General features: G+C 37.5%; 1 protein-coding gene across 23 annotated transcripts in view; it reads right to left on the bottom strand.

The window, feature by feature from the left end:
• The window catches only part of GTF2I (general transcription factor IIi), a 112,268-nt gene that overhangs the window by 7,333 nt on the left and 77,608 nt on the right, over nt 1-27,327 (bottom strand). For 21 of the 23 annotated variants that reach the window (XM_032707809.1, XM_032707810.1, XM_032707813.1 and 18 more), the window contains 19 exons: nt 25,912-26,013; nt 21,393-21,458; nt 18,291-18,474; nt 16,839-16,891; nt 14,341-14,424; nt 13,473-13,656; nt 13,097-13,155; nt 11,046-11,117; nt 10,355-10,538; nt 9,791-9,849; nt 9,066-9,149; nt 8,492-8,587; nt 6,609-6,674; nt 5,594-5,777; nt 4,696-4,748; nt 3,084-3,167; nt 2,105-2,288; nt 1,154-1,182; nt 253-312 (listed from right to left, as the gene is read on the bottom strand). In XM_032707809.1, the coding sequence (XP_032563700.1) occupies nt 253-312; nt 1,154-1,182; nt 2,105-2,288; nt 3,084-3,167; nt 4,696-4,748; nt 5,594-5,777; nt 6,609-6,674; nt 8,492-8,587; nt 9,066-9,149; nt 9,791-9,849; nt 10,355-10,538; nt 11,046-11,117; nt 13,097-13,155; nt 13,473-13,656; nt 14,341-14,424; nt 16,839-16,891; nt 18,291-18,474; nt 21,393-21,458; nt 25,912-26,013 (1,887 nt within the window). The remainder of the gene's footprint in view (nt 1-252; nt 313-1,153; nt 1,183-2,104; nt 2,289-3,083; nt 3,168-4,695; nt 4,749-5,593; nt 5,778-6,608; nt 6,675-8,491; nt 8,588-9,065; nt 9,150-9,790; nt 9,850-10,354; nt 10,539-11,045; nt 11,118-13,096; nt 13,156-13,472; nt 13,657-14,340; nt 14,425-16,838; nt 16,892-18,290; nt 18,475-21,392; nt 21,459-25,911; nt 26,014-27,327) is intronic. The other 2 variants (XM_032707808.1, XM_032707832.1) reach the window with 2 other exon arrangements.

Here is a 27,327-nt window from a genome sequence, read left to right as displayed (position 1 = left end):
CACTCATCATCTGCAAAAATCAAATCAAGGAACATACCAATGACAAAGCTCGAAGAAAGCAGAAGCTCTTCCCATTAAATTATTAATATTTAACAGCTACAAAAGTCCCTGTTGCACACAATCTATCAAAATGATATGGCTCATCATGAGCAGTGTATACCCAGGACTTGACTATTAATGTCGTCTGCCAATGAGCTGGAGAACTGCATAACCCACCCCTCCTGCAAAGACATACGTCATGCTCTGCATCACCTGGTAGTCCTGGGGCTGCTGCTGTTGGTGATGCTTCTGCTTCAGCTTTTTCCATCAGATCTAAGATTAGACATGATCACCGTTTAACTTCACAATGAAAATGGTTCACACGTAACACAAGGGCAACCTTTGAATCTGCAAATCCTGAAACTTGTCACATGAACAAGTTACTAACACTTGTGATTGAGCTGCTGTTCAGTATATTCTGTTACAGAAAAAACGTTCCCTATTTCACCTGCAAGCATCAAAAATTTCAAGTTTCCACATGTTCTTCATATGAAGAATAAAGCATCGTACCTATAAGCAGTAGGTTCAGAGCCTTTCATTCACCTTGGTATCCATCAGTATAAGATCATTTTGATCATAATTAGTGGACACAGATAATGCTCAAACCCCACACGGTCAATGACCAGCCTGCTCCCCCAGTCCCAGCACATGCTGACAAATTGGCCATGGCACTTCAGCTAAAAGTACATTTGCCTCTCTAAACAGTTACCATTTCAGCAGAATGCAGAATTTTTCACTGGAACAGCGTTGTGCAGCTACTGTAAAGTTCTTGCTTACTAACAGCTACTGTGATGGATCTAAACGTGTAAGTCTGTTGCTAGGTCAGGATCCTAAATCTCTTTGGTACTCTGCAGCTGAAAAATACAAACTCAGTGTCTTGCATTTTCATATGAAAGTTATGCTGATCTTACGCTGTTTAAATGTGAATTTACCCTCATGCCCTCAAGTTAACTGTATACGCATGATTAGTCAGAAAATCTTAATAAGAAAGACACAGACAGTTATACTGAGACCTTAATGACTATGGAGCCTCTGCCACTAAGCCACAATGTAGAAAATTAATCTTGGTAGGTTACAAAAATACATTTGTCATCAGTGTCTCGTAAATACTTACGATTGTTAATCACAAGTCCTGGAAATGGTCTGAAAAAAAAAAAAACAAATTACTGATTCTAAAAGGCACTGCATGGGGTGTCCTGCCAGTGCAACCTCCCCACACTTTCTGTAACAGAGGTCATGCTAAAAGCAAAAAACAAAGTCAAATAAAACAGATGGAATAGCAGCTCTTGGGCGCTGTGGTTGTTCAAAACTAGTGTTTTGAAAAGTAACATACAAAGGAAGAGCTAAACCCTTCCCTTGGTCACCACTAGTTAACAAGGGATCATCTCTTCTCTAGAGCTCCATTCAACAACACATAACAAAGTACTTTTGGTTAGAACATGTCACGATTAAGGGCTGAGAATTCAGACCCCCAAGTAAAATATATTTAAGAAATTTCTCTCTCTAAAGATAAACTGAAACTTTTAGACTCCTATAAAGTCAACTATGATTTGAGGAGTTACATAAACTGATAAATTTTTATTTTCAACTCCTCCTTAGTACGATTCAAAAGTTTCATCTATTCTGCTTCATGCATACAAATTAACTTTGTATATATGTGTGTTTTATATACATCTGTGGAAATATACACATATAAATGAAATTCTGTTATACTGTAATTGGACAATACTGTATTTTAAAATCTTGTAGATACGCTCATTTTGTAGGGAAAAAATTATCAAAGAATTTACCTGAACTCAAGATTCTTAACACAACTGGAATATTTAAAAATACTAATAGTAATACTAATACAAACATACTATTTACTGTTAAGAGCCAACAAGCTCTGGACTTCATTCATGCTAGAAACATCTGGACTTTATTTGACCCGATATATAGTTACCCAAAAGAACCTCACACTATTTAAAGATGAACTGCTACTTCTATTCTCTCACATTTCAATTTATTCCAGCTACAGGTCTGTGCTCACAGCACCTGCACAATCTAATCAACAGCAACTACATACCGAACGACAGTAAACTTGATAAGTTCTGCTGATTCCAAAATCTTCTCCATCGAGCTGATTTCCAGATAACTGGGCGCTTTAAACGCCACGCCGGGAGGCAACCCCTCCACCACCACACACCCAGGGTTGGTAGTGATTTTTCTGTATGGAACTTTCACAGGAAAATTCATACCAGTGGCTTCACCTAAGTGAGAGAGGTCATGTTTATTTTCAAACCTTATAATATTTATGACTACACTGAAGAAAAAAGTCCTCAGATGATTAACAAACACAACGCAAACCCAAGCTTTCTATCAGATCTGAAATTATGAACGTTCACTTGACAATGAAACCATTACAGCGTTAGAAATAGAGGTGTTGGATTACATTCATGAACATTAGTCACAATTCCAACTCTGACTGCTCACCATATGAAGAACACAGATTCTGCTTTTACTAAAAAAAAGTATAGAACAGAGTATAAAAGGAAATAACTACATGAAGGAAAATAAAGCATTTCCTGCAAGGCCATGAAAAGCAATTCAACACAGCACAAGTGAAGGAATTTCAGATAAAGAAACTCAGGTCATTACTGCTGTACAATGCAAAGTAAAAAATCCAAACACAACTATACACAGCAAAAAGCTTACGCTGCATTTTTAAAATTACTCTATTCCCAAGTATTATGAGTTTGGGATTATGAAGCCCTCAGAAGAACCATGCAAAATAAATACTTCATCCATGTTGACACAGAAAGAAACAGGAAAGGGGAGGGGAACCATGAAGCAATCTAGACTCTTATGATTTTATTGTTTAAAACTACCTACATCACTTACAAAAGATTCTTTTCTAAGTCAAAGCACAACATTCATATACAATTCTCAAATTTGTTCATTTTAATGATCACATATATAATTCACTGTAAGTGAATACTCATTCAGTATCAACAACATTTATTACACCCACACCTACGTAAAAACGGGGAGTAAGAAGCAATTACCAAATTTCTGGCTAAAAAGATCATTTACTTGCTCTCTCAATTGTCTGGTCTTTTCTACTTTTGACGGTCGCTCACTTTCATCATCTGGAAGAAATTGTTAGAATAGCGTGAGAATTAAGCACAAACTTTTTTACCCCTGAAGCTTGTTTATCCCTGCGTATTTACTTAAAGCAGATAAACCTGAAGGCTTCAAAACAGGTGCTGTCTTTGCTCCTCATTTTATCAGTAACACAGAATTGTAGAAATACACAAAAATAGATGGTTATTAAGAAATCACAGAATCCTAGAATGATTTGGTTTAGAAGGTTCCACCCCCCTGCCATGGGAAGGGATACCTCCCACTAGAGCAGGGTGCTCCAAGCCCCGTCCAACCTGGCCTTGGACACTTCTAGGGATAAACCTAGGTTTACTGTCTAGAGATGATTTTGTAAACTTAATCTGAACCAACAAATTGTATTTTATTTTCTTACAGAACATAGAATGGTGGGGAAAGGTAAAAGCAAAGTGACCATTCAATAAGATGGCCATTTCTCATGGTTTCCAGTGAATTCCAATGGATGTACTATATGCCTGAGAAAGCAGTAATCAGTGTTAAGACCAAGCAGTTCAGTCTGAGTGGTTATTCAATTCAGTCTGAGTACTGACCTCTTGAATTTGCCAAGAATTGCAAATCAGTATTTCATTTATTGCATGAGAAAAATGTGGATACTTCTTAACTAGTTGTTGGACCAAGAGTATTCTAAAGATGTGACTGAAGAGATATTAATGAGTGTTAGAAAATATTTAACATCTCAATAAAAACAAAATGCTAAATTATGCTCTTTGTTGACTGTACTTGCATTTCAGTGAACCAGCCGGACTGTAGGAAAAACATCGAACTAAACAAATGTCATGAAGAATATAAGCACAAACGGTATGACATGAAACCAGCCAGTATAGACACTTGGTATAGTTACTTGAATCATGTTCAGGTCTTCAGCACCAGCGGTTGTGTTCACCACTGTGTTTGTTGTGGTTCTTGCTGTATTGGCTATATCAGATGAATTAGTTTTCCGTAAAAGGACTAATTCAGAAAACATTTATAGAGAACTCAAAATTTTCAATCTCTTATATAAAGAAAATATTGCAAAACAACAGATATTGTCAAAGTTTTCAAAGAGAACCCAGTTTCAAAATAGGAGCATTTATTCCACGACCTACCTACCTACCTGACACAATTTTCTACTGGCTATCTGCACGCCCATCTCTTAAGCATTTGTCATTTAGATGACCTACATATTAGGAGCAAATAATTTATCTCTAGACCAGAATTACTCCTGTGAATCATATATTGCTGGCTACATTTTGATAAAAAACAGTAAAGAATTCATCAGACACATGATTATTGTGAATAACTTTAGGAAATTAATACTCCCTTGCTAGAAGTATATTTAAACTGTGATTGGTAAGTGCTTTTCCCATCCTAAAAACAATCAATCAAGCAAACGAACCAAACAACTCCAATGTAGAATGAATCTTTCAGGAATTTGTTAACACCATACAGCTCTTATAATCTGTATTTAATCCTTGAAAGAAACTGTTACATAGAACATGAAGCAGTTGCAAAACTCACTTGAGGGGCTTCTAGCAGAACTTTCTTTAACAGCTGCCTCCAACATCTCAGGCCTGCAAACAGATCCAACATTTCATGTACAACAATAAAATTACATCGTCAATTTTCTAGTATTATTTTATTAAAGACAGGAACTAAGTGATATCCTCTCAGCTAAACCGACAGTCAAGAATGCAATGACTTGAGAGGCTCCATAACTTCTTAGAATCACAGAATGGTTTGAGTTGGAGGAGACCTTAAAGCCCATCCACTTCCACCTCCTGCCATGGGCAGGGACATGTTCCTCTATCCCAGGTTGCTCCAAGCCCCATCCATCTTGGTCTTGGACACTTCCAGGGATGGGGCATCCTCAGCTTCTCTGGGCAACCTGTGCCAGGGCCTCACCACCCTCACAGGGAAAAATTTCTTCCTAATACCCAGTCTAACCCTGCCCTGTCAATTTAAAGCCATTCCTCCTTTTTCTATCACTACATCCCCTTGTAACTTCTCTTGCCACTGTTTTGACACTGGCACATGGCTATCTAAACCTGTTCTAGACAAGAAAATTCTTACACACCCCACTGTATGAATCTCCACTTCTCTTAGTACACAGACAGCAAGCTTTACGAGTAACCTGTAAGTGCTCCCTGCAGTAGGAACTAAACCAGTGATGTGATAATTGTAATGAGCTAAGAAATCTGGACTTGTTCTTCCTCTCACAACAGCCTCTAAGAGTCTTTCAGAACAAAGAGAGTATTGTATCTTGCTCCACCTCTACAAGAGCTTTCTGGCCATTTCCTCAATTACTAAATATATTCCAGTGTGTATTTTATAGAGTAATTCAGCAACTTCCCAACACAATTTCATTTTTTGGTCTACATTTCAATACTCATAGAACAAAGACATATGGGAGTCTTACTTTTTAATAATGAATTTTATTTTAGATTTGTTTCTCAGGATCTTCTCTAGTCTTGGAATTCCAAAAGTTGAAGGTTGGCGGAAAGGTACCCCCTCAGGTAGTCCTTCCACGTAGAAAACATCCGGGAAGGATTCAAACAGTGAAAATGGCACCTTCACTGGTTTACTGAGTCCTAGCGCTTCCCCTGAAATGCAACAGAGCAAATAAGCTACCAGTTAGGTAACTCACGTGTATAGAAACAGAAAACCTCTGGTATAAATGGTATAGCATAGTTGGCACATATATAACTAGATTAGGCAGAACCAGCAGGCTTGCCTTTTTTGGTGACAGCTATGAATAGGCATGAAGAAAATTAAGTTTTAAACATAACTCATTCTGTTGCAGTAAATCTCATCATGATTTACTGAAAATTAGCAATTGGCAGCCAGTTCATGCCACTGGCTTGGTCTGCATACGAGACTATCCCATATGTATCTCACTTTGTTACAAGCCATGCATTCTGTCTCGGCCTCTTCTAGAGAACAGTACTAAGGGCAGTGAGATTAGTGCTCTTGTTCAAAAACCTGCACTCAGAAGAGTAATCAGAAATCATTACTTCCAAAACTCATTAGTTTCCAAACAGCCTGCACTAGAGGAAGTGCTGGAATACGACAGTGCACGTCTCTCCAGATATGATCCGTAACGCATTGAGTCCTGCAGAGTCATACAAAGTCCCATTCATAAGCAGAGTGAAGAAAGCTTAAAAAGATGTGTCAGGATGTGGATCACTGTATCTGTGGGTCATTAAAAAATTCATAATCCAACTACAACTTCTCCATTTCCAAATCCAAATAAAAAAACTAATGGAAATGAGACACAGGACCGCAAGCAAGTACATGAGAATGAACGCAGATGGGAAACTGTGTAGGGCACACAAGAATTGCAGGACCTCTGGAATAAACGTGAACATCTCTCATACATCTAACTGCATGTTCATAAAAAAGGCTTCTCAGTAAAAAAGAATCAATAAACTTACCACATTTTTCATTAAAAAGATCTTCGACTCTCTGCTTTAAGTCACTAATTTTGGCATTCCATGCCTCTGCCAGGAGGAAATTGAAAGAATTAAATCAACGCTCACACTATGAATCAGTCTTCAAAGAATATTTTAAAAAATGCTTAATAAATTATTACGTTTGATAACTGATTTACTATGGCAGTAAAATGTGCAAAATGGCTTTCATTCTGCAAAACTATATTCACATCAATCCTCATTTTCCTGAAGTTTTGCTATGAGATAAAGCAAGGGCTATTAAAATTAATCCAAGAGTGATCTAAATTTACAGTATTAGGTAGTATAAAATTTACTCATCTGAACCACCACCCAAAATAGTGGCAGAAAACTATTCACATGTTCAGTGACACAGCTCTGAAACGCACACCTCTCTCCTGAGATCTATAATCTCTAGCCCAGTTTCTACTTCAGTGGGTGAAATCAGATGCCCATCAAGATAAGCATTTTGTTTCTGACAGCCATCAGAGAAATTACAGTCACAGAATCACAGAATATGCTGAGTTGGAAGGGACTCACAAGGATCATCAAGTCCAAATCCTGGCCCTGCACAGGACTATTCCAAAGAGTCACACAACGTGCCTGAGAGTATCATCCAAATGCTCCTTGAGCTCTGTTGGCCTTGGTGCTGAGAGAGCACTGGGGAGTCTGAAAAGTGCCCAACCATCCTCTGGGGGAAGAAACTTTTTCTAAGATCCAACCTAAATCTCCCCTGACACAACTTCATGCCATTCCCTTGGGTCCTTTTTACTTGTGGCTGCACTAAGTGGTCTATGGCTGGTCTACAAAACTAAAAACTCAGTTTAAAGTTAAAAAAAAAAAAAAAAAAAAGCCTTGGTCTAGCAATAGCAAGCAAGTCCAAAAAAACTGAACACAAACTCTGTATATGAATAACACCCATGTCAAAAGGAGCAGTCATTCCAAATCAGTATCTTATATGCATTCTCAATTGACTCAGTAGGAGTAAAGTATTACTTTCTTTCACATTTTTTGACCTTAACGCTAAAAAGAAAGCATGTGGGACAAAAAAGAAAAAGCAAATAACAACAAACTTATATATATATATATATATATATATATGTATAAAAGTAAGGATGCTGAAAAAAAGGTTTACTGAGACATAGAATTGCTTACAGTTACTCTGAGTGCAGTCACTCACCTTATTTGACTACGAAGAATTTATCTGAGTTGCAAACTGATGCTGCTTTCAGTACAGAGACTCCTGCGCCAGAGCACTGCACAGACAGGCCTGGGCCTTTAAGCCCAAAAAGCTCCAGCCAACACTCAGGAACACAACTAAATGGCTTCCAGTCCTGTCCAGCTTTTCCTTTACTGATTTTACAAACTTGGACTAGGTAATCATGCATAACTAGCTCTGATAGAGCATGGCTTACCAATGTTAGTTCAAATCCTTCCTGGTTCCTACAGGAATGGTATGCCTCCACAGTGATGTCAATATTTCAGATTTGTTGAGTGCTTATGAAATTTATGCACTATATCAGATCTTAGCTGGGTTTATCCACTTTGGTGGTACTTTGCACCAGAAAAGTCCTTTAAGGGTCTGAAGCATCGTGCAGTAAAGACCAGCAAAATCCTAACGGGCCTGACCAAACCCAAAGATCTAATGGACCTGTGCTGCATTTGTACAGCATTCTCCATACATCATTTAGGATTTTTCTAATGCACATTACTCCACAGGATGAAGAACCGAATGTACGTGAAAGCAAGAGCTTCAGTCATTCACTAACTGTACAACAGAACATGAATGCGAAATATCTGATATGTAATCAGAATGTTCCATACCAATATTAAAAGAATGCATCTGTGCGAATTCCCACAATACTTACGAAAAGAGAAGTCTTTTCCTTGTGGCTTGAAACTTATATTGGAGCCATTGGTTTGAGAATTAGTTTGAGTCCTTGTTGTTTGTGTTTTATCAGGACCTGTGAAGAGACATTACATGCAGAGAGCAGAAGCAAGACATCATACAAAAACAACACATCAAAGCTGATTACTAGAGAAATCTTAACTTCTGAATTAAGAGTAGAATAAAAAAAAACCCTTAAGAAGTTCTTGTAGGATTGTATTTAAGCATTTGATACTACTGATCACATCTGTCATTCCTCTGCCCATGGGATACATCAGTTCCCACATCTCTGCTTGCAATAATGGGCCAAGCAAGATGTCAAATTCCAACATTCCACATAAACATCATCTACACAGAATCCAGTATTATTCAGAAACAAAAAATAAAACTGTTTCTACATTAAAGTGTATCTGGAGCCTTGAAATGAAAGAGTTTGCTACATGAGGCAGGTGTACAAGTTATTTATGGACTACAAAAGCTGAGAAGAACAGAAAACATAAGAAAAATAAAATAGAAGAGCATCAGAAGAATGCTTAATGATATTTCTTCCGTACTTCCATCAACAGTAACTTCAATCTCTGGGACATTTGAATTGCGTGCAGGACTTCGCGACCTTTTGGAACTCCCTGGACTCTTTGCTGGAAGCCAAGAGAACACAAGGTGTAAAGCACAAACCCTTTACAACATATATCCTGCACAGCTAACAAAAAAAACCAGCTGTATTCCAAAAATTCCAACAGACTGAACTAAGTACACTGTAAACCCTGAACAATACAGTGATGCTCACAGCCTTAAAAAGTAGGTTTAGTGCTCTTGAAAAAGGCAGGTATTATACCTAAATTTTCATGCCACTAATTCAGAAGAGAAGACTTCATTGTTTCTAAGGGTGAAGGACAGGTTTGGTACTTTTTATTATCTAAATAACAAAAAATTATTAACATCTGAATTTTTTATAGGCAACTTCAAGGACTTTTTTTTTCTTATAAAATATAATTTCTACTTACTGCAGTTCACAGCTCTCAGTTAAATATGGTTTAAGCCATTAAAAGCAAAATAAAAGTAGTCAAAATTGGATAAGTTCCATTTTCCATACTAGGATAGTCAATTTAAAAAAACAGATAAATTTATGGATTATATTTTTCAAATAATAGCATTTGAACAGGCTACTATGCTAGATCATCTTAATGCCCTACCCATATTTTTCAACCACAAAGATCTTTCAGTCTGCTAGGGAAGCAGAAACTAAGTATTTAGGAATTGATGGCAGCAAATTGTTTACCTTTTGTGTATTTTTTATTAGCCAGTTTTCGAGACAAATAGGAATTGAGAAGCTCGGGCCTAGAAGTTGGACAGAACACAACCTGATCAATTACAAGTCAAATAATACAGCAAAATGTTAACATTTCTTGGAATTCAGTTGACTTCCAACACACATAACATCAGCTCTTTACAATAAAATTCTGCTAGAAGTGTAGATGACTCTCCCTCTACTTTAAGCAAAAAAAAAAACCCCAACCATAAAGATACATTTCCTCATCTGTAATTTTATTTTGAGTCTATTTTAAGCAAAAATAATAAGGAAAAAGAAAAAAAAGAAAAAAATCTTCTAGGTACAAGACCATTTCCCCTTCCCTAGATCCTTGATGCATGAAACACCCAATTTATACATCTACAGAAATTTAATGAGGAATGTATATCCTTTTATGAGATAAAACATATGTGCAAAATGGTCTTTCTGTTTCATGGAACCAGAATTTAGGTAGCATTTAAAGCCTAAAGTTGCTGGGAATAAAATCAAATAACTTCAAAATCATGAGTAAAAATAACTGAATTGCAAACATACTTTTTAATAACAAATTTGATTTTGTCACTTGCACGGATAATTCTTTCAAGGCGTGGAATTCCAAACCATGTGGGACTCCGGAAGGGGATTCCATCTGGCAAGCCTTCAACGCACAAATGTGCAGGATTTGACTCAAATATAGCATAGGGAACTTTCACTGTCTCTGAAATCCCCAGAGCTTGGCCTGAAAATAAAGATTAAATGATAGATTACATACTCAAATGGGTGGAATTTTATCTCAAGTGACTTTATTAACCTTGGCTTACAGAAGCTCTGTTACTCAGAGCTAATAAAAACCCCCAAACAACAGAAATATCTAAATAGATTTAAACAGATTTCCTATTATTTTCTGTAGAATAACTGCAAATGGGGACTTGGTCCATCTTGTTACAGGTAATATCTAAGCCTGTGTGTCTAATATTTTCTTTTAAGAACTTTTTTTCATCCAAAAGCTTTTGTGCACATGCCATCATCTCTTGTCACATGACTGGAAAAATTATGGCCTAGGACGCTGCTATAAAAATATTTATGTCAGTTACAGGATAGAGTCAGTAAAACATAGGTAAGAGGAGTCAAGATTTCCATCTGTCCTAGTATATTTCTGATGCTTAAGTAAATACAGTAACGTTTAAACAGAGGAGTTTTAAAATGCAGCAGCATTACAGAACGGTTCATTTAGCATTTAACTTACCAAATTTCGTACTAAATAACTCTTCTACTTGGTTTCTTAGGCTTGTGATCTTGGCATTCCAATCTTCTCTCTCTGAAAACCAGAAATAGATATGTCAGAGAATGACACAGCTCTAGGTACAGAGGTACATTTGAACACATTTCTCCCAACATAAGAACTTGAAAACTATCAACACAATCACATCTGAGGAGACAAGGATACACAATGAATAATGATTACTAATAGCAGATTAATGATACATCCAATTCCTTCTACATAATGGAAAATCTGTTTAAATATAGTTACAAATTTCAAACACTGACCCAAGTGGGAGAACTTGTTTTTCAGAGCCTTTAGATGCAGGAACAAACTATTTTAGTGGCTCTTACAAAGTTGGAATTAATTAATCATAGTGTATAATAAATAACACTCTTTAGAGCAGAAGATGAGGATTTAAAGACTGCTTTGCTAAACATTTTGATTAGCATAAAAAAAATCATCTTCAGTCGTATTCTCTATCGTAAATAAAAGTCAATTACAGGAGTGCTAACTAGCACAGACAATTTGTAGCTTAGATAGAGAAGAAAGCAAAGGGTGTGGTATAAAAAGCACTTATTTTCTAACAAACGGCATCATACTTCACGTTTCATCACAAACCACAAATAACAAATAACTGCTACTGAGTCAAACCCATTCTTTCCAAGCTGTGGAATGCATGCAGGGAGGAAGCTATACAGAAATTTTTTGTTTCCAAATCCTATTTTTGACTCAGAAATTACCTAACTTGCTTAGTTCTAGTGTCTTATACTTCCATGGCAAGATGCATTATTATTTTTTGCAGTCTGGCCTACTTATTTGATAGATTTCACAGGTATTTAAAATCTGCATGTGTGTAGTCTCACTGGCAAAGCAACTAGAGTAATTTACTTTAAAACACTGAAGTGTTATTCATAAACTATCTGTTGAGAGTGCAGGATTAATTTTGCAAAAGAATAATATTTTGCTTAAAAGAAGTCATTCTTCAGCAACATCAAGTTTGCAACTACAGTAGGAAGATCCTTGGTCTTTGTCTGGGAAAGTGGTTTTCACTGGTCTTTAAGCCCAGGAGAACATTTGCTGTGTTTGCCTGTCTGATATCAAACCTTAGACCCTAGAAAGCTTTGTGAGCACTGGTAATTCCAGAATCACTTATTAGTTAGTGAAAGATACAGTGAAATAACCAGTAAAAAAAAAATAAAATTATTCTGAACATTCAATCTGAGGTTTAAGAATCATCATCACTACTTACCTTTCAGAAAGAGAACTTTATTAGCTGGTTTTTTACTGCTGTCATTGGCACCTGCTGTTACTACTTTGAAAAAACCTCAGACTCAATGCTGCCTTTTCCTCTGCTCCACAGTGAACCCCACCTTTTCTACTGAGCTACCCACTTACTAAATATGAGTTTTTTCCTAAAATCCAAATAAAATCCACAATATGTTGTGATGATATAAGACAACTACCACTTACATGATTATTAAATCATATTCCTTTTTTTTCTCCTTCACATGAGCTATGTGTGTGGAAAAACATAGGAAGCCCTGGATATCCATTTGTGTTATTATTACAAGCAGATTCATACTCCTCTAAAACTCAATGAGATCTGGATTGCATATTCCTGCAGCAAGAAAGTCCCAATACACTCCAATTCAGGGCATTCGGAAATAAACCCCAAAATGATTCTCCCCCCCCGTTAAGGCACTTTGAAGAAGCTCCTACAACTCCTTCCCAACAGTGGCCTGAAAAGAGCCCAGGATCAGCTGTGAAATGCCAAGGGCCTTCAGATCTTTCATTCAGGCCAGGACAATAACTCCAGTTACTGGGGCTGTGAAGGTGACCCAGTGTAGTTATTCAAAGGCAGGTGGACTGAACCATGATCCCACAATCCATGTTCATAGTGATCAATTTATTCCTTGCAGCCCCCATGAAGAACATGCCAACACACTCATCACACAAGGGTTACTTGAAAAATGCTGCACTTATCCACCAAACCAAACCCTTCCATTCCCACTTGGAGACAGCACCTGTCTTACCTCTTGGGTTCAACTTGGGCTGAATAATTTCGGTTGAAGTGAGAGTTAGCAGCTCTGGTCTGCAACAAAGACACAAATAATCTGCTTATTCTTGACATAAATTAAATATTACTACCTATCATGACATGAATTGAAGAGTCTGAATTTTTCTATTATGTTTTTCACACTTGTCAACATGCTACAAAGGTATTTTGGAATACTTGTTTGGATTGCAAATACCCACTTTTTAATGTAGAATATTTAATTTGCCTATTTGGTAACTAGAAACCAAATGCTTCATGACTTCATGAAATCAAGTGCTTGACTACACACAGGGTGTTTGCTTAGCCTCTTTTTTAAGAAAACCTCAAGGTTTAGGCATTAAACAAATACTTACTTTTTGATCACAAATTTTATTCTCTTGCCCACTTGAATTATTTGTTCAAGGCAAGGGATTCCATACCAGGAGGGACTCCTAAAAGGGATGTTTTCTGGCAGCCCTTCAACATAGAGGTCAGCTGGATGAGCTTCAAATTTCTTGTATGGAACAACTTTGGGCTCACTGCTCCCCAAGGCCTTGGCTGTTGGAACAAAATACATCCAGTAACTGGACAGCAATCAACCTTCATTAAAAGCTAGCTGATACCAATTACTCAGGCTATTGCAATTGTGATCTTAGAACCTGGGACAATGCAGGACATCTAAATCCAAGTCTCAGCACACCAAAAATGTAAAAAATTTGCCATATTGCATGATGGTCTTGCTGGGCGGTCACAATACCAGACTGAAGATTACTGGATTGCTCACTGAGGCATACTACAGTGGTTTTATCCAGAGTTTTTAGTCTACAACAGAGGATTATGCAACATTTTATTCTAGCTCTTAGGAGTTGACTATTTTTTCATATTGGAGAGGATATAAAAATTCACCCGGAAATGTTCTAATACTAATTTTAATGATACTGCAATGGACATAAATAAGTAAATGGCTAGTTTATTCACCATCAAAGGAAAAATATCCAAATAGGAGGGAATTGAGAGCAATCAGAAGAGCTGTATATATGACTCATAATTATTTTTTAAAACTATGACTTTACCTTGTATAAGCAGTAAACTAAAACATTCTTTTTCACTCAACTGCCAGGATTTTAAATATTTGAAAAAAAAACCTGACAAAGGTCTCATTCACTTAGATGTTCAAAGGAAGGACTGAATCCAACCTTCAAGAAATACAAAGCTATAAAGAAAAGAAAATAGTGTACTCACCAAACTTTTTACAGAAGAGTTGATCTACCATCTTTCTCAGTTTGGTGACTTTGGTATGCCACTCCTCTTTTCCTGTATTTGAGACTGACACAGAACAAAAACAAAACTCCTTAATTATTTTGGTTATATTTTCAGTTGTTCAGTTTACAGCATGCATAATCATCCTGCATTTTCAGGTAACACAGAAAATGCTGTGAGGAAGAAGTATGGATTCAACTGGGAACTACAAAAAAATAATCATTAAAAAATTACATAATATTAAAACTGAACAAAAATCCACTGAACCAGTGACATCATTTCCTACAAAATACACAAGAATTACAATGCTTTCATCAGCCACCTCTGATCTGCAGTCCCACTCAGAGATGGGATTAGATTTTTGCCAGTGTCATTTTCTGAAGAATTATCCTGATATTCAATGCAGAATTAGGCATGCCTATGGAATGAAAACCTGCTTACAAGGGATGAAAGGACATATAATACTAATCACTTTTTTCTTCTGAATATGTCTTTGTGACCAATAAGTCAAACTTATTGTCGAAGCTTTTTGTGAAGCTCGTACAAGACACGGGCAGCTGCCACACTGTGGGTTTAGCCAGCATGCAGAAGCAAAAACCTCCATAACTGCACTGCACCAGGCTGGGCTATCAGCATAAGCACCAGCTCATGCTTCTCCAGCCATTCCTGAGCCAAACCATCACTGCCTGACTGGTTTTGTCTTGCAGTCAGTATCAGTCTATTAAGGGTTTCAGGACTGAAGCCATTCTATAAAACCTTCCTGACTAGACTGTTTCCCACAGGAATGCAAACCCAAATCATCATTTCCTCTGCCAGTCAAAATACAGGTTCCATATTCACGCCATTCCTCTCCTGCTGGGGATACAAGCTAGCAGGTGCTACAGACAGAGCAGGACATTGGACGTGGAGCCAATGTCTTTTAAGATGGCAGTGGACACACGGAGTAGCAGAGGAGACAGTGAACTACTGGGAAAGAGAGAATCCAAACAGGAAGAAAAGAAAACTGAGGGAAAGGAGGCTCAGACATCTGCTGTCTTCTGTGTTCCCTGAGATGTTACTGACAGCTTCCACAGATGCTCTCTTCTCTTAGAAAGGATGCAGAGGTCATGCATGACTATCAGTACAAGTTGGTGATGACAAGAAGTGTAAGAAACTGTTCATAATGCTGTGTCATAAAAATTGCTTACCACTGGTTTTCTTAGCTACAGGGGTTTTATGTACTTCCTTTACCTTTGTAATCAGTACAAACATATTAAATATGACTAAAACAACAGAGAAAAGGGTTAACTTGACCCAGACAAAAGTACACCTAGGGTTAAGGCTCAGTTATTAGCCTACCTACTATTTTTGCAGTCAAATTTGCTGCTTGAAGGAACAGTAGGTTATTAAGACTCAAAACACTAGGTTAACTTATACTTCAGGAAAAGTTTAATTCCTGCACACATGTTAAAGACACATTTTTATAGCATAATTGCTTTGCTTAATTTATATCCTTAATATTCATCTTAGTACAGTCTTTGATATACTTTTTACAACAGAAGATTATGAGTATATAATACAACATAACGGTGCTGCACTAGTGCAAACAGTTCTGTCTATATGCTTGTGTTACTGTCTGAACTAAGGACTTCTCTGGTATTACTAAAATTCACAGTTCAACCAGGTTGAGGGTGCCAGTTAGCATTTTGGGTTTGGGAGCAATTTCTTTGCAACTGTTTTTTCAGACATACAAGCTTTCAACACTTGGTTTAATTGGACATTTAAAAAAATGCTCTGAAGCCCAAGAAACAATAGAATTCAACTGAATGGAAAAACAAGTCGGGGAAAGATATTTACCAACTAGTGTTCGTGCAAAGGTACAGTTCTTTCAAAACTTGATTCTTTTTCAGTGTTAAACTTCTTTCTCTCTGAGAGGAAATGAATTCATGGGTGGAACTGGAAAAAAAAAATCTATTCCTGTAGTCTTAAATTTCCATGGTCATTTTTGCTATCTTTGGATGGGTGCTCAATGGAGACAAGACATGTAAGAGCATGAATCTGCTGAAAAGTATTCCTGATGGGAAAAGTGGCTGGAATGTATTATTTTTGCACCACTATAATCACTATGTTCATCAGTGCATTTCAGTTAATCTGATTTTGGAAAATACCATATATAAGCAATTATTCCACAGTACAGATAGTTCCCAGTAAACTCTTATCAGCTGTGGAAACTGTTGCCTTTTCTCTATATCTCAACAGACTAACACAGCTCAAGGTTTTTCCTTTGAAAACCAGTTGAATCAAATTAATTGACAGAGTGTTAGTACCATTGGCTTGGATAACCAGTGGAAAACTGTTGTCCCTCTGTAGCTAAAGAAAATTCAAATCCAGAGGAATTATTTGCAATGTGTTATTAGTAAAAGCAAATTGTAGCCACCACTAAGACTGACAAATATGAATATCATACTGTACTTGTACAACTCACACATTTGAAAACTTACCTCCTTTAGCTGTTTTGTCCAATGGAACATCTGTTGAATTCAGAAGTTCATCCCTAAAAGATTTAAGATACATGCTTAACAGTAACAGACACTTTGAGAAACCAGCCTCCAGTTACAGCCTCAAGTTACTACTGAAGGATCAGAAAAAAACCAAACAAACAAAAAACGCCTCAGGGGACATCATGATTCCCAGCATTAAATTCCAATTAACACCAAAGTAGCATAAAAGCTAATTGGAACACTACTGACAAAACATTTTTCATGCCTGATATCCATATCCACCTGAGCTATAACATTTCATGGTAACATACAGGTTCCATTAAACTTAACTCTAAGATACATTTCATAAGAAACAAAGATCCAAACCAAAAGTTTAATCTCTAAAAAGGAAAGCCTCAAAGCAGACACTTCAGTTTCTCAAATACATCTAGTTTTATCCACATTTGAACAAACAAGAAATTAAACATTCTGATGTTTCTCACAGAACCAAACTGGTTTTTGAGCTGCTCTGGCTACCACATATTACAAAACCGATAAACAGCATAAATCAATTTCTGTTAACAACTAAGACAAATTTGACAAGAGAAGGTGCCAGCATTGCATGGATACTAAAATCTATGCATAGTGTCTGATTTTAAGTCAGACAAAAGGTAGATCTACACTTCTTCCTCTTTCCTAGTTATCTGCAAGTGTCAGGATGACAGAAACTGGCCATGTACCTCTCAAATAGGAGCAACTAGCACAGGGGCAGGGGCTGTCATTACTCCCAATTCTGAGCCTGACCACTGCAATCAGCAGGTTCCTGTCCATTTCAAAAACTTGGATTAGGCCCTACACCACTAAACCCCAGGAAAACATGAGCTGATACTCACTGAAGCTTCCTTTAAGCTTCGAGCAGTCTCTAGGTGCACCTTAGGTGTCCTTCATGTATGCTACCTGATCTACCTCCAGGCACACACAAGACACACATCCAATTAAACAACAGGAACCAGTAGCTATATCTTGGCCTCAAGCCTGCCCTGGGAGATCCTCTATACAGATACAGCCATAGACACTTTGATACAGTGTTCCAGTAAGAAAAAAAAAAAACAAACACAAGCTGAAACTTAGGCCAAGATCCTCAGATAGCATCAAATATGCCAAAGTCAATGGCTTTCAACAGGTACTGCAGCTGAAGAGATTTGAACAGTACAAAGAGATCTGCTCATGACAAGAAATCCATAATATTGAAGAGATCTGTCCAGAGATCTGTCCACACCACTGTGGTGTTCTGCTGGTCTGATAAGCTGAGTTTATCAGAGTGAACATCAACTAAAAATTCCTCCTTAGTATTGCAAATGAATATGTCAGTAGAAACCAGTCTGGAAGTTCTTGAAGATAAAATGAAGCAGAGAGGAGCCAGCAGAAAACAATGAGTAATGTGCAGACAAAAATGCATGCAAAGTTCCTTACCTTTTAATCACAAATTTAATCCTCTCCTTTGCTAGAAGTATCCTCTCCAGCCTGGGAATGCCGTACGTGGATGGACGCCTGAAGGGGACACCTTCTGGCAGCCCTTCCACTTGTAAGTCATCCGCAGTTGACTGGAAGAGTGAGTATGGGATAGACACTCGACCTTTTGCTTTTATAGCTTCAGCTTTGAGGAAAAAGGAGAATAAAAAGATTTGACTGGCTTGTGGTTCTAATCAAATTACCTGTTTGATATCACTCTGATAAACATTATAATTAGTACACGGGCAATTAGCATATTTAAATATGCAAGCATTCATTGGTTTTGTTTTGTAGCAAAATCACTCTGATTCACAGTAAACAAGCTGCAGATGCAGATCCTCCTCTTTTCCCTTTACTCTGTAAATGTTTCTTAACAGTTAACAGTTCGTAACAATTGCACCTGTTAGAGTGCAACAGAAGTCACACTATTTTCATTTTGTTTAATAGTGCATTTTGAAAGATGAAGTTACCTAGACTTAATTATAAACCAAGCATGTTTCAGTTCACTAGCTCTTACTATTATTATTTGTTACTACTGTTGGCTTACAAGAGTCATTAAAGCCTTGGAGGAGGGGCACACATCCCTTCTTTTTCAGTGAATTCCTAAAGTTGTGGTTTATTTTAGAAATCCAAGGAACCACTACGGAAATAAACAATACACTTCTAACACTACTGAAAAAAGCATGGCCTTACTAATGAGATCTTTGAAGCAAATGGAAAGCAAATAACTGACTCAGCCACAGATGGAAAATAACCATGATTATGAGGACCATAATCATATCAATACATGTATCAGGCTGGCAAATACTGGAGAATGAGACGAGGCTTTGCAAATATGAAGAGGGCTGATTTCTTTATACTCCCAAGGGTATGTTAATTTTGTAAGCCATGCAACAAATAGTTTGGTACATTCTGTTGTTTTGCTATGGAAATTAGATGTAAAAAATTATTTGAGGAGAGAAAAGCCAAGCTAAGGCCAAATTAGAGTACAGTGATGTTGTGGCAGCATTTCTGAAAGCAAAACTACTCCGGGCACCTTTTCAAGCAACTTAATGTCACATCTAAGTGGCCCGTGGTTCAGACATTGTCTATGCAAAATGCTCTCATTTAACTCACAAATTCTTAAATGCAATAAAACAGTTTAAGTTTTAAAGCTATGTGGGTAACACACTCTTTCAACCACTTGGAACCAGAATATTTCTAGGAATGTTTATCACAAAATAGGGAAACTTTGAAAACAAGTACATTTCTTAGGACAGTCTTCTATTAGTCTTGTACATATGTCATCTTAGTCTTCTGTGCTGATTGGAACTATCAAAATTTTAAAAAACTGCAAGAACAGTGTTTCAATTAGACTTGGTTTCAACTGGCAAATACAAGATGGCCAAAACTGGAGACAGAGAATAGAATCATAGAGATGGACACAAATCTGAAGATGAATCTTAGCAAATAGACTAATGAAACCCTACTCAAACACATGCCAAAGGTGCTCCAGAACAATCAAAAGAGCTGTTGTGTATCACCTCAGTCCTTCATTAATGTAGATTTTTATTGCAGCCATATACCTCTTCCAAGAAATTAAAAAAAATTTATTCTCAGCCCTGGGGGCTGTTCTGGCATGTGGTAAAAAGCGCAACAAATCCAGCAGACAAGCCTCAGGGTAACAGATCAACATCACTAAAATCCAGATCACTACCAAGCATCAAGTAAGAACAGCTTCACAGGAACAGAAATCCTCTCTATTTAAATAAGTAACTAATATCAGGTAAGTTTTTACAAGTGAGAGTCTTTATTTCTCTTAAATCAGCAAATTTTTTAGCCAGTACACTTCATAGAGCCTAAAAACACCATCAGCATCACAGTCTGCAGTGAGGCTTCTCAGATTTGGAATCTTAAAATATTTTTGCATAGAAATTCTACTCAATACAGCTTTCATTTTTATAAATTAGTCTGTATATGTAAAGTCACTAACAAGTAAACCCATTTAGTTTTCATCTAGACACAAAACTGTATTTTCAGACACATCAGTTGCAATAGATTACAATGACTGACATTGCTAAAACCCTTTGGAGCTACAAAAGCCAACAAATTTGAAGAGCATTTTGGGAATTCTGGATATCCATAACTCATTTCAGTAAATGGGAGATTGCATGCCCATACAGACGGAAAGAACTAGAGTCTGATAAGGAATTGGTTTGTGAATCAAAGCAATGTTGTCATCCACAGGGAAAAGGGGATAATTTAATATCAGATGCCCTGCTATGGAAAGTCAGGAATAACTCAGTATTCCACAGACTACACCGGAGATTTTTTAGGCTGACTATGTGCAAACACCAAAATCAAAATTAAAGCAATTCACTAAGAATGATGCTCCTTTTTAGAGCAATTAAAATACAGTGAATGAGACCCTGAACTGTTTTAACTTGATGTGAGTTGCTTTCAGTGGGCTGTTTAAATGTCAGATGATAGTCACACCCGAAACATTCTGAAAGCACTTCCACTTTTTGTGGTAGATGAGCACCACCATTTATTTTGAAATCTTTGCTGACACAGTCTTAGTCTGTGATACTGGGACACAAAATATATCTACGTGCAGCATCTGGAAACAAATTCCAAGGTCTAACACGTCTGATGCTTTTTCTTTCCAAGAGCCATTAACATATAATTTTTGCTTGCAAATCAATCATAATTAGACAGAAACAATCAATGAGTGACAACCTCTCCCTAGAACCATTCTTTCATGTAAGAACTCGGTATAATTACAGAAAAAAGGACAGCTCTCTCAAATGTGGTTGCCTAAGACACGAGCATGCTGGAGTTCCAGGAAACTGAACAAAACTAGTACCAAGTTTTGCACTTTGGTGCCAAACGGAGACACTCCATTTTAAAATTACTCTGCTAAACAAAAAAGCTACTTTCCCCGGTTTTACGTCTTCTAGCAGTATTTAACCCTTTGGTGCTGTCAGTTCAGGTGTACTCCTGAGCCAACAAGATGCAAACCAAAGGGCTGTCACAGTAACAAAGAACTAGAGGCAATGGTTTGGAATGGTGTGTAACACATACCGTATTTTTTTTCAAACAGCTCTTCAACTTGCTTTCTCAAGTTTGTAATTCGTGCATTCCATTTCTCTGCAAAGAGAAGGACATGTCAGACTAAAAACAAAACTGAGAATCTCTTGTAAAATCTGCGTTACCAATGAAATATGCAGTGTGCTTTTACTGTTCACTTGCATACAGGTGACTGCAGAGTACAGTACAGGATATACTTGAAGCAAATGGATATGTTCAGGAAAAAAAAAGTACAGAATAAATTTTTTAAGATTACCTCCCAAAGTTGTATATTAAATTGAGTTAAAAAAACCACAACACAAACCAGGGTAAAGTAACTTCCAAAACTGGTTTCTCTTTGACGGATCAGTCAGCAGCTCTCATAGCCATCAGGGGTAAAGGCAGTTTGTAGCTGCTGTTGATAGTTATCCAAATTTGTGTGCTGAAAAGCTTAATTACTGAAGCTTGATAAAGCATACAGTGAGTACATGGAGTTGTTTTGGCGCATATCTGTATAACTCTCTGGGTCAGGAGGCATTGTGCCATCCTCTACCTTAACCCAGCATTTCTCCAAGTCCTGGTGTTGCAAAACATCCTCAGAAATCCTACTTCTGAAAGAAGATACAGACTGCAAGACAGAAGTTATCCAAATCCAGTCCTGTGTTACATGGACAACTGGATTAAATGGCAGAATTTTAACACTTAATTTTCTGCCTGTGACAGAGTACACGTTTTCACTGCTTTTTTGTACTATCTCAATGCTTTTAGGAAAATCCCACAACTCTTTTGTAGATGTTACCAGATGTTGTCTGGCCTTTTAAGAAAGAGTTAAGCAAGTGTACTTACAGCTTATTTCTTACTCCAAAGACTTGAATCTAGTAACTACAGAGGTCAAAAAATTATGCCATTCAAGCTATGACACTTCCAGTTGTCAAAAAATACTTATACAAGATAGAGGACTGAATTTTGAGTCTCTATCAAAAGGGACTTAAATATTCATTCTCAGACCAATGTACACAGCTTTGGTGTCCATATTTAATGTTTGGGGTTTTTTTTAATGTAGTTTCATGGATATCAATAGGACAGAATGCTTCAGATGTAGGCAAGAATTAGACCTTTTTTAACAGGGAAAGGGTATTTTGGCATGCTGCCTTGCATCCACACAGACTCTTCATTCTAGTTACCTGGCAGATTTTGAAATTACATTCTTGTGGATAAATTTATACAATTACTTCTGCCACCCTTCTACTGCTACCCTGTACTGCACAGCTTCTTATGTGATAAACACATTGTGAGTTCAATGTTTTCTATTCCTGTGTTACTTTCTCCTTACAATATTCCCTTCTTTAACTTTAGATATAGACCTAGATGAAGCTCTCTCTGATTTTAGCACAACCACCAACTGCATTTTCTGTTGACCAGTGGAACAATGGATTAACAGCAGCTTTACCAGAAGAGTCAGGAAAATATGAGCCAGAACTGGCTGGTCTAAAGGGGAAACCCTACTTTACTCCACAAAGCTGGTGAACGCACATGGACAGTTGTGGAGCAAGAGTTTTAAAAGGCATCTGTGTGACTCGGGAGTGGAACTCAGAGGAAAGCATCAACAGTTGAGATCCTGTCAGTTCGTCAAGCTCTAAGGCAGACTCGAGAAATGATCTCCTCTAAAACTCAGGCTGGTTTTCGTCAGAGCGATAACAGGCAGAAACAATGTCATACCATATTACAAAACAACCATATAGAAGTATACAAATAATATTGAATATTGGTGGTTGCACAATTTTAGGAGACACTGCTCCTACCCCGACTGGTCTCCTACATAAGCCATTAAGCTATCAAGGCTTCATTTTTCTCAGTTTCCAAATCTCACTATCACTGGTCAAATATACCATGTGGATCTTTTCAATCTCCTACTTTCATGTCCCTCTCCCTCCAATGGAAACACTACAGGGATTCATAATCAAATACACCACATTACAGGCATTTTTTTTTGGAATGGTGAATACACAGAGAACAAGAAACTGGAAAAAAAATCCTAACTGGCTCACATTTTGGTCAGCACACTGTTTTTTTGGCTACTTTTATACTTTATTAGTAAATTGAACAACAGAGATATTTAAAAATTCAGAGGGTAAAATTCAGGTAACCAGTGTGATTTTTCAATCTGATTGTCAGCATTACTAAACCCTTGGATCCTGACCAATTACTGTAAAAACATTCTTTCATCACACACTTTGTGCTCACATAGCAAAGTTGAAGACCTATCACAAAACTAAGCTGATACTCTGTTTTAGTAATCACCACAAAGCAATTTAGTTTTCCTGCAGGCACCAAAATAAATGGTGGCTTCCTTCTATTCCTCCATAAACACCTTCTGATACACCATCCCAGTTAAATAACAATCCTGAAAACTTCCCGCATTTGTCCACAGTCTCCTCAATTTATCCATTCTCTGCTCCTTTGGATATGTTCCAGATAACATCCACTACAGCTGAGGAAACCTGCACAGTGTACATACATTGATGCTCAGGTACTAGGCACTCTACTATTCCCATATCCATGCCGTAGAGTACTCCACGGGGAAATAAAACAGAAAACACACAACTCAGCATGGAAAACACAGAGCAACTCTAAGCATGCTGCAAGCTGGTAAAATCCGTGCTCAACAGTGTGCCAAAATGGTGAAAAACCATACACACTTTCCATCACTGTTGTAGTCAGACAACAGCTAGGGGGACTTTATTCCCCACTAAAATGGTTTAACACAACTGCAAGACACAACTTGAGCCTTCTGACCTTTTTATAAAATTTCTTAAGAAAGCAAAAGAACGTGGAAAGTGATTTTTACTGACAATGTCAGTTCCTTTCAGCAATGATATTTTTTAACCTCAAACAGCTGGTTCAGATTTTTTTTGAAATCCAACCTCCCTTCCCACAGATTATTAAATTCTATCAAACATTTTAATAGACATTTGTTACAATTATTTTGTTTTCCTGTCTCCACAAAACTAAGAGCACAGCTCATTATTCACCCTGTTTCTCAGGTCACTTGGGCTACCTGATCAATCAATCAAGACATCAAGCAAGTCCCTCCAACCCAAACATCTCATTGTTATGTAAAATACTGAAAGTCCTTATCAGATGAGACAGATTTCTCTCTCAAGCATCTATACCCCCTTTCCAGTTTTCTGAGTGCATGTGCCTTTGTCATCTGCAGCTTCTCATGATAGAATTAACCACCTCCTTTCTCCTGTCCCATTAGCTAATATTAGACTTGGTTATCAAAAGTGCCAAGTCTTCTGAAATATCCAAACACCAGCACTGAAACTACCAACAGTTGTTATTTTTTCCATTAGAGAAAATGAAGTATCTTTCTCTGAAGCTTCTCACATTCAATTTGTGTTTTAAACAGACCTGGAAACACTATAGAAAAATGCCACTTTCTGTAGGTGAACCCCAAAGTGAACATGAGGGGCAATAATGCCAATACAAATTAGGAAACCCAGGAGTAAAGATGTCTGAATAACCCGTGAGCTGTAAATCCCTGTAATCTAAGTGCACAGTGGGTGGTTTAGAACAAAATTTTCTTGAGAACAACTCAGAGCAATAAACTACTAAGTCAACTCAGACCAACAGTGAGCAGATAAGCTCTGAGATGCTCTTAAACTGGTGTTTCAACATTGCAAGCTCAACTAAAATTTTTATTGTCCTAAAAGCTAATTACCTTTGCTCTACATCTCTAACCAACATCACTCTTTATTTCTCTTCAAAAGCTGTTGGCACGCAAAGCTTAAATGCTGTTTTCTGCTGAGAGAAAATATATAGGGAAAGCTCTGCAAGAGTAAGTGGTAAGTATTGTACTCACCAATGTTGACATTATGTTCTCCGGTAGCACCCAAAAATAATGTTAAATATGGAAGTGGCTACTAGTAGTAATGACCTTAAAAGATGACAGCTCACAATACTTTATTATTTTGGCTGAAATTAGCATTAAATACATGTTTCACGCAATACAGATATCAGAAGGAGATCCAAGGGGACTTTTCAATTCACCTCAAATTCCAGAATTCCTAAGAAACATCTCAAAAAATGTGCCAAAGGACATATTCCAGACTGCACAGAACCTTATAAAAGTAGACAGATGAATGGGCTACGTGTCCAGAAATGAAAACAAACCAAGGAATAAAGGAGAGGTAAAGGACTTCCAAAAAATCCCAGGGGAAGCATCTTCAACCAGAGTAACCATGGCGTGTGGATGCATTTCTGTGGAGAACTCTACAGAAGGGATCACGAAAGAACACCACCAAAAAGATCCCAACTTTCTGTGTGTCCATTCACGTGCTCACTTTGAAGAACAAAAAGCAACAGAGGTAGCCTATGATGATGATTATGCTCCTGCAATACATCTACAAAGAGCCCTGGGCTCTTAAATGAATGATTGCACGGGTGTGTCTCGCTCCTGTAGCATGACACTGCCTGATACCTCTTAATAAAACCAAGCAGAGAGAAAAATAATTTTAAATTTTTATCTTACCAAAATTGAATTCTCCCACTTTTCTTCTCTCGGAATTGCCAGCTTCATTAGTCGACTTGGTCCTTTTCCGTCTCTTATATGAGGGCATATAGTCATCATCGTCTTAAAGAAACATAAAAATATCATTGGTTCAATGTCCAGACAACTCATGTGCAATGCTGGAACTGCTATGAATTTCAAAGCTCTAATGCAAGTATTGGACTGGGCTTATCAGGGCACCAAACTGTGCAACACATTACTTATGTGAGAAACTTTAGAAAGCTCCTCTTCCTACCCCTGTAGCAATAACCTGTGCAAGACAGCCTCTGTAAGGCACAAGATAGCAAAAAGCACAGCTGCTTCTGTACTTCCTAACGAAAACAACATTGTGTTTTGCAACATGACTGCAAACCTCACAATCATAAAATGACCATGCAACAGCAAAAGGAAATCAGGAAATAAACTGTGCAGATATAGGTGACATTTTTTTTATCTAACTGGAAGTAGTTCCCTTCCACTAGAAAGTCTCACAACAACAGCACCTAAGTTTGGTCTTGAAGAGACCAAAGGTGCTAAAACCAGTTTTGAAACACTGTAAAACTAATGGACACAAATGAAAACTCATGTAACAGGTCAACTCCACCTTAAACACACACACATGGACAGACAGGAAAACTGCAAATGCAGGAATTTTTACGTGAGCTGAACCAGTCACTTCTCAATCCAACCCTATCCTCCTTAGGTTCATGAGCTAGGAAGACTGTCCAATTCCCACCACCTACAACCTTAATGGAAAACGAACCATTTCAACAGACAAAGACAATCAATTTCACATAAAGAATTACAGGTATCCAGGAGTTTGCTTTGCAAGAATAACATATTGACACACCTTGTACCTATGCAGTTGTATTATATTCCGTCAGACAAAACCCCTTCAGACCATTTTTACTTTTGCGTAAAGGCCTTTACGGATACACAGAACTTAACGACTCGTCTCTTATTACCTCTTCTGTTGAGGTAATGTAAGAGTTTTTTATTGCTGGATGAAAAAGAAGGTAATTGTAATGCCAGAAATGTCAGCTTCTGTCCTAAATGCCCCTGCCTATTTCATAAATTGCTAATTGGGTGGTCTCAATCCTAATTGAATTCCAGAAGCAAGCACTGCAAAAGCCACTCTCAAAAGTGTTTTAAAGCAGTCACAGGACATGTAATCCACAAACACAAGAAACAGAGCTGACTCCCAACCAAGATCCTAGACTGAAACCAACAGCAACACTGGGCAGTGGCTTTAGTGCCATTCAGATGAGAAAGGCAAGTGATAATACAAAGGTTTTTCTCCCGTATTTATCGCTATGAGGCAAATAAATTGAGGCTTCACTTATGCCACCTGTAACACAGCCCTTCTGTTCTGGTACAGTTCTTCCCAGAAGTGAGTGT

The sequence above is a fragment of the Chiroxiphia lanceolata genome, chromosome 20 (genome assembly GCF_009829145.1).
Source record: "Chiroxiphia lanceolata isolate bChiLan1 chromosome 20, bChiLan1.pri, whole genome shotgun sequence".
Taxonomy (NCBI): Eukaryota; Metazoa; Chordata; class Aves; order Passeriformes; family Pipridae; genus Chiroxiphia; species Chiroxiphia lanceolata.
Note: the sequence above shows the minus strand (reverse complement) of the source record. Positions and strands in the feature narration are given on the sequence as shown.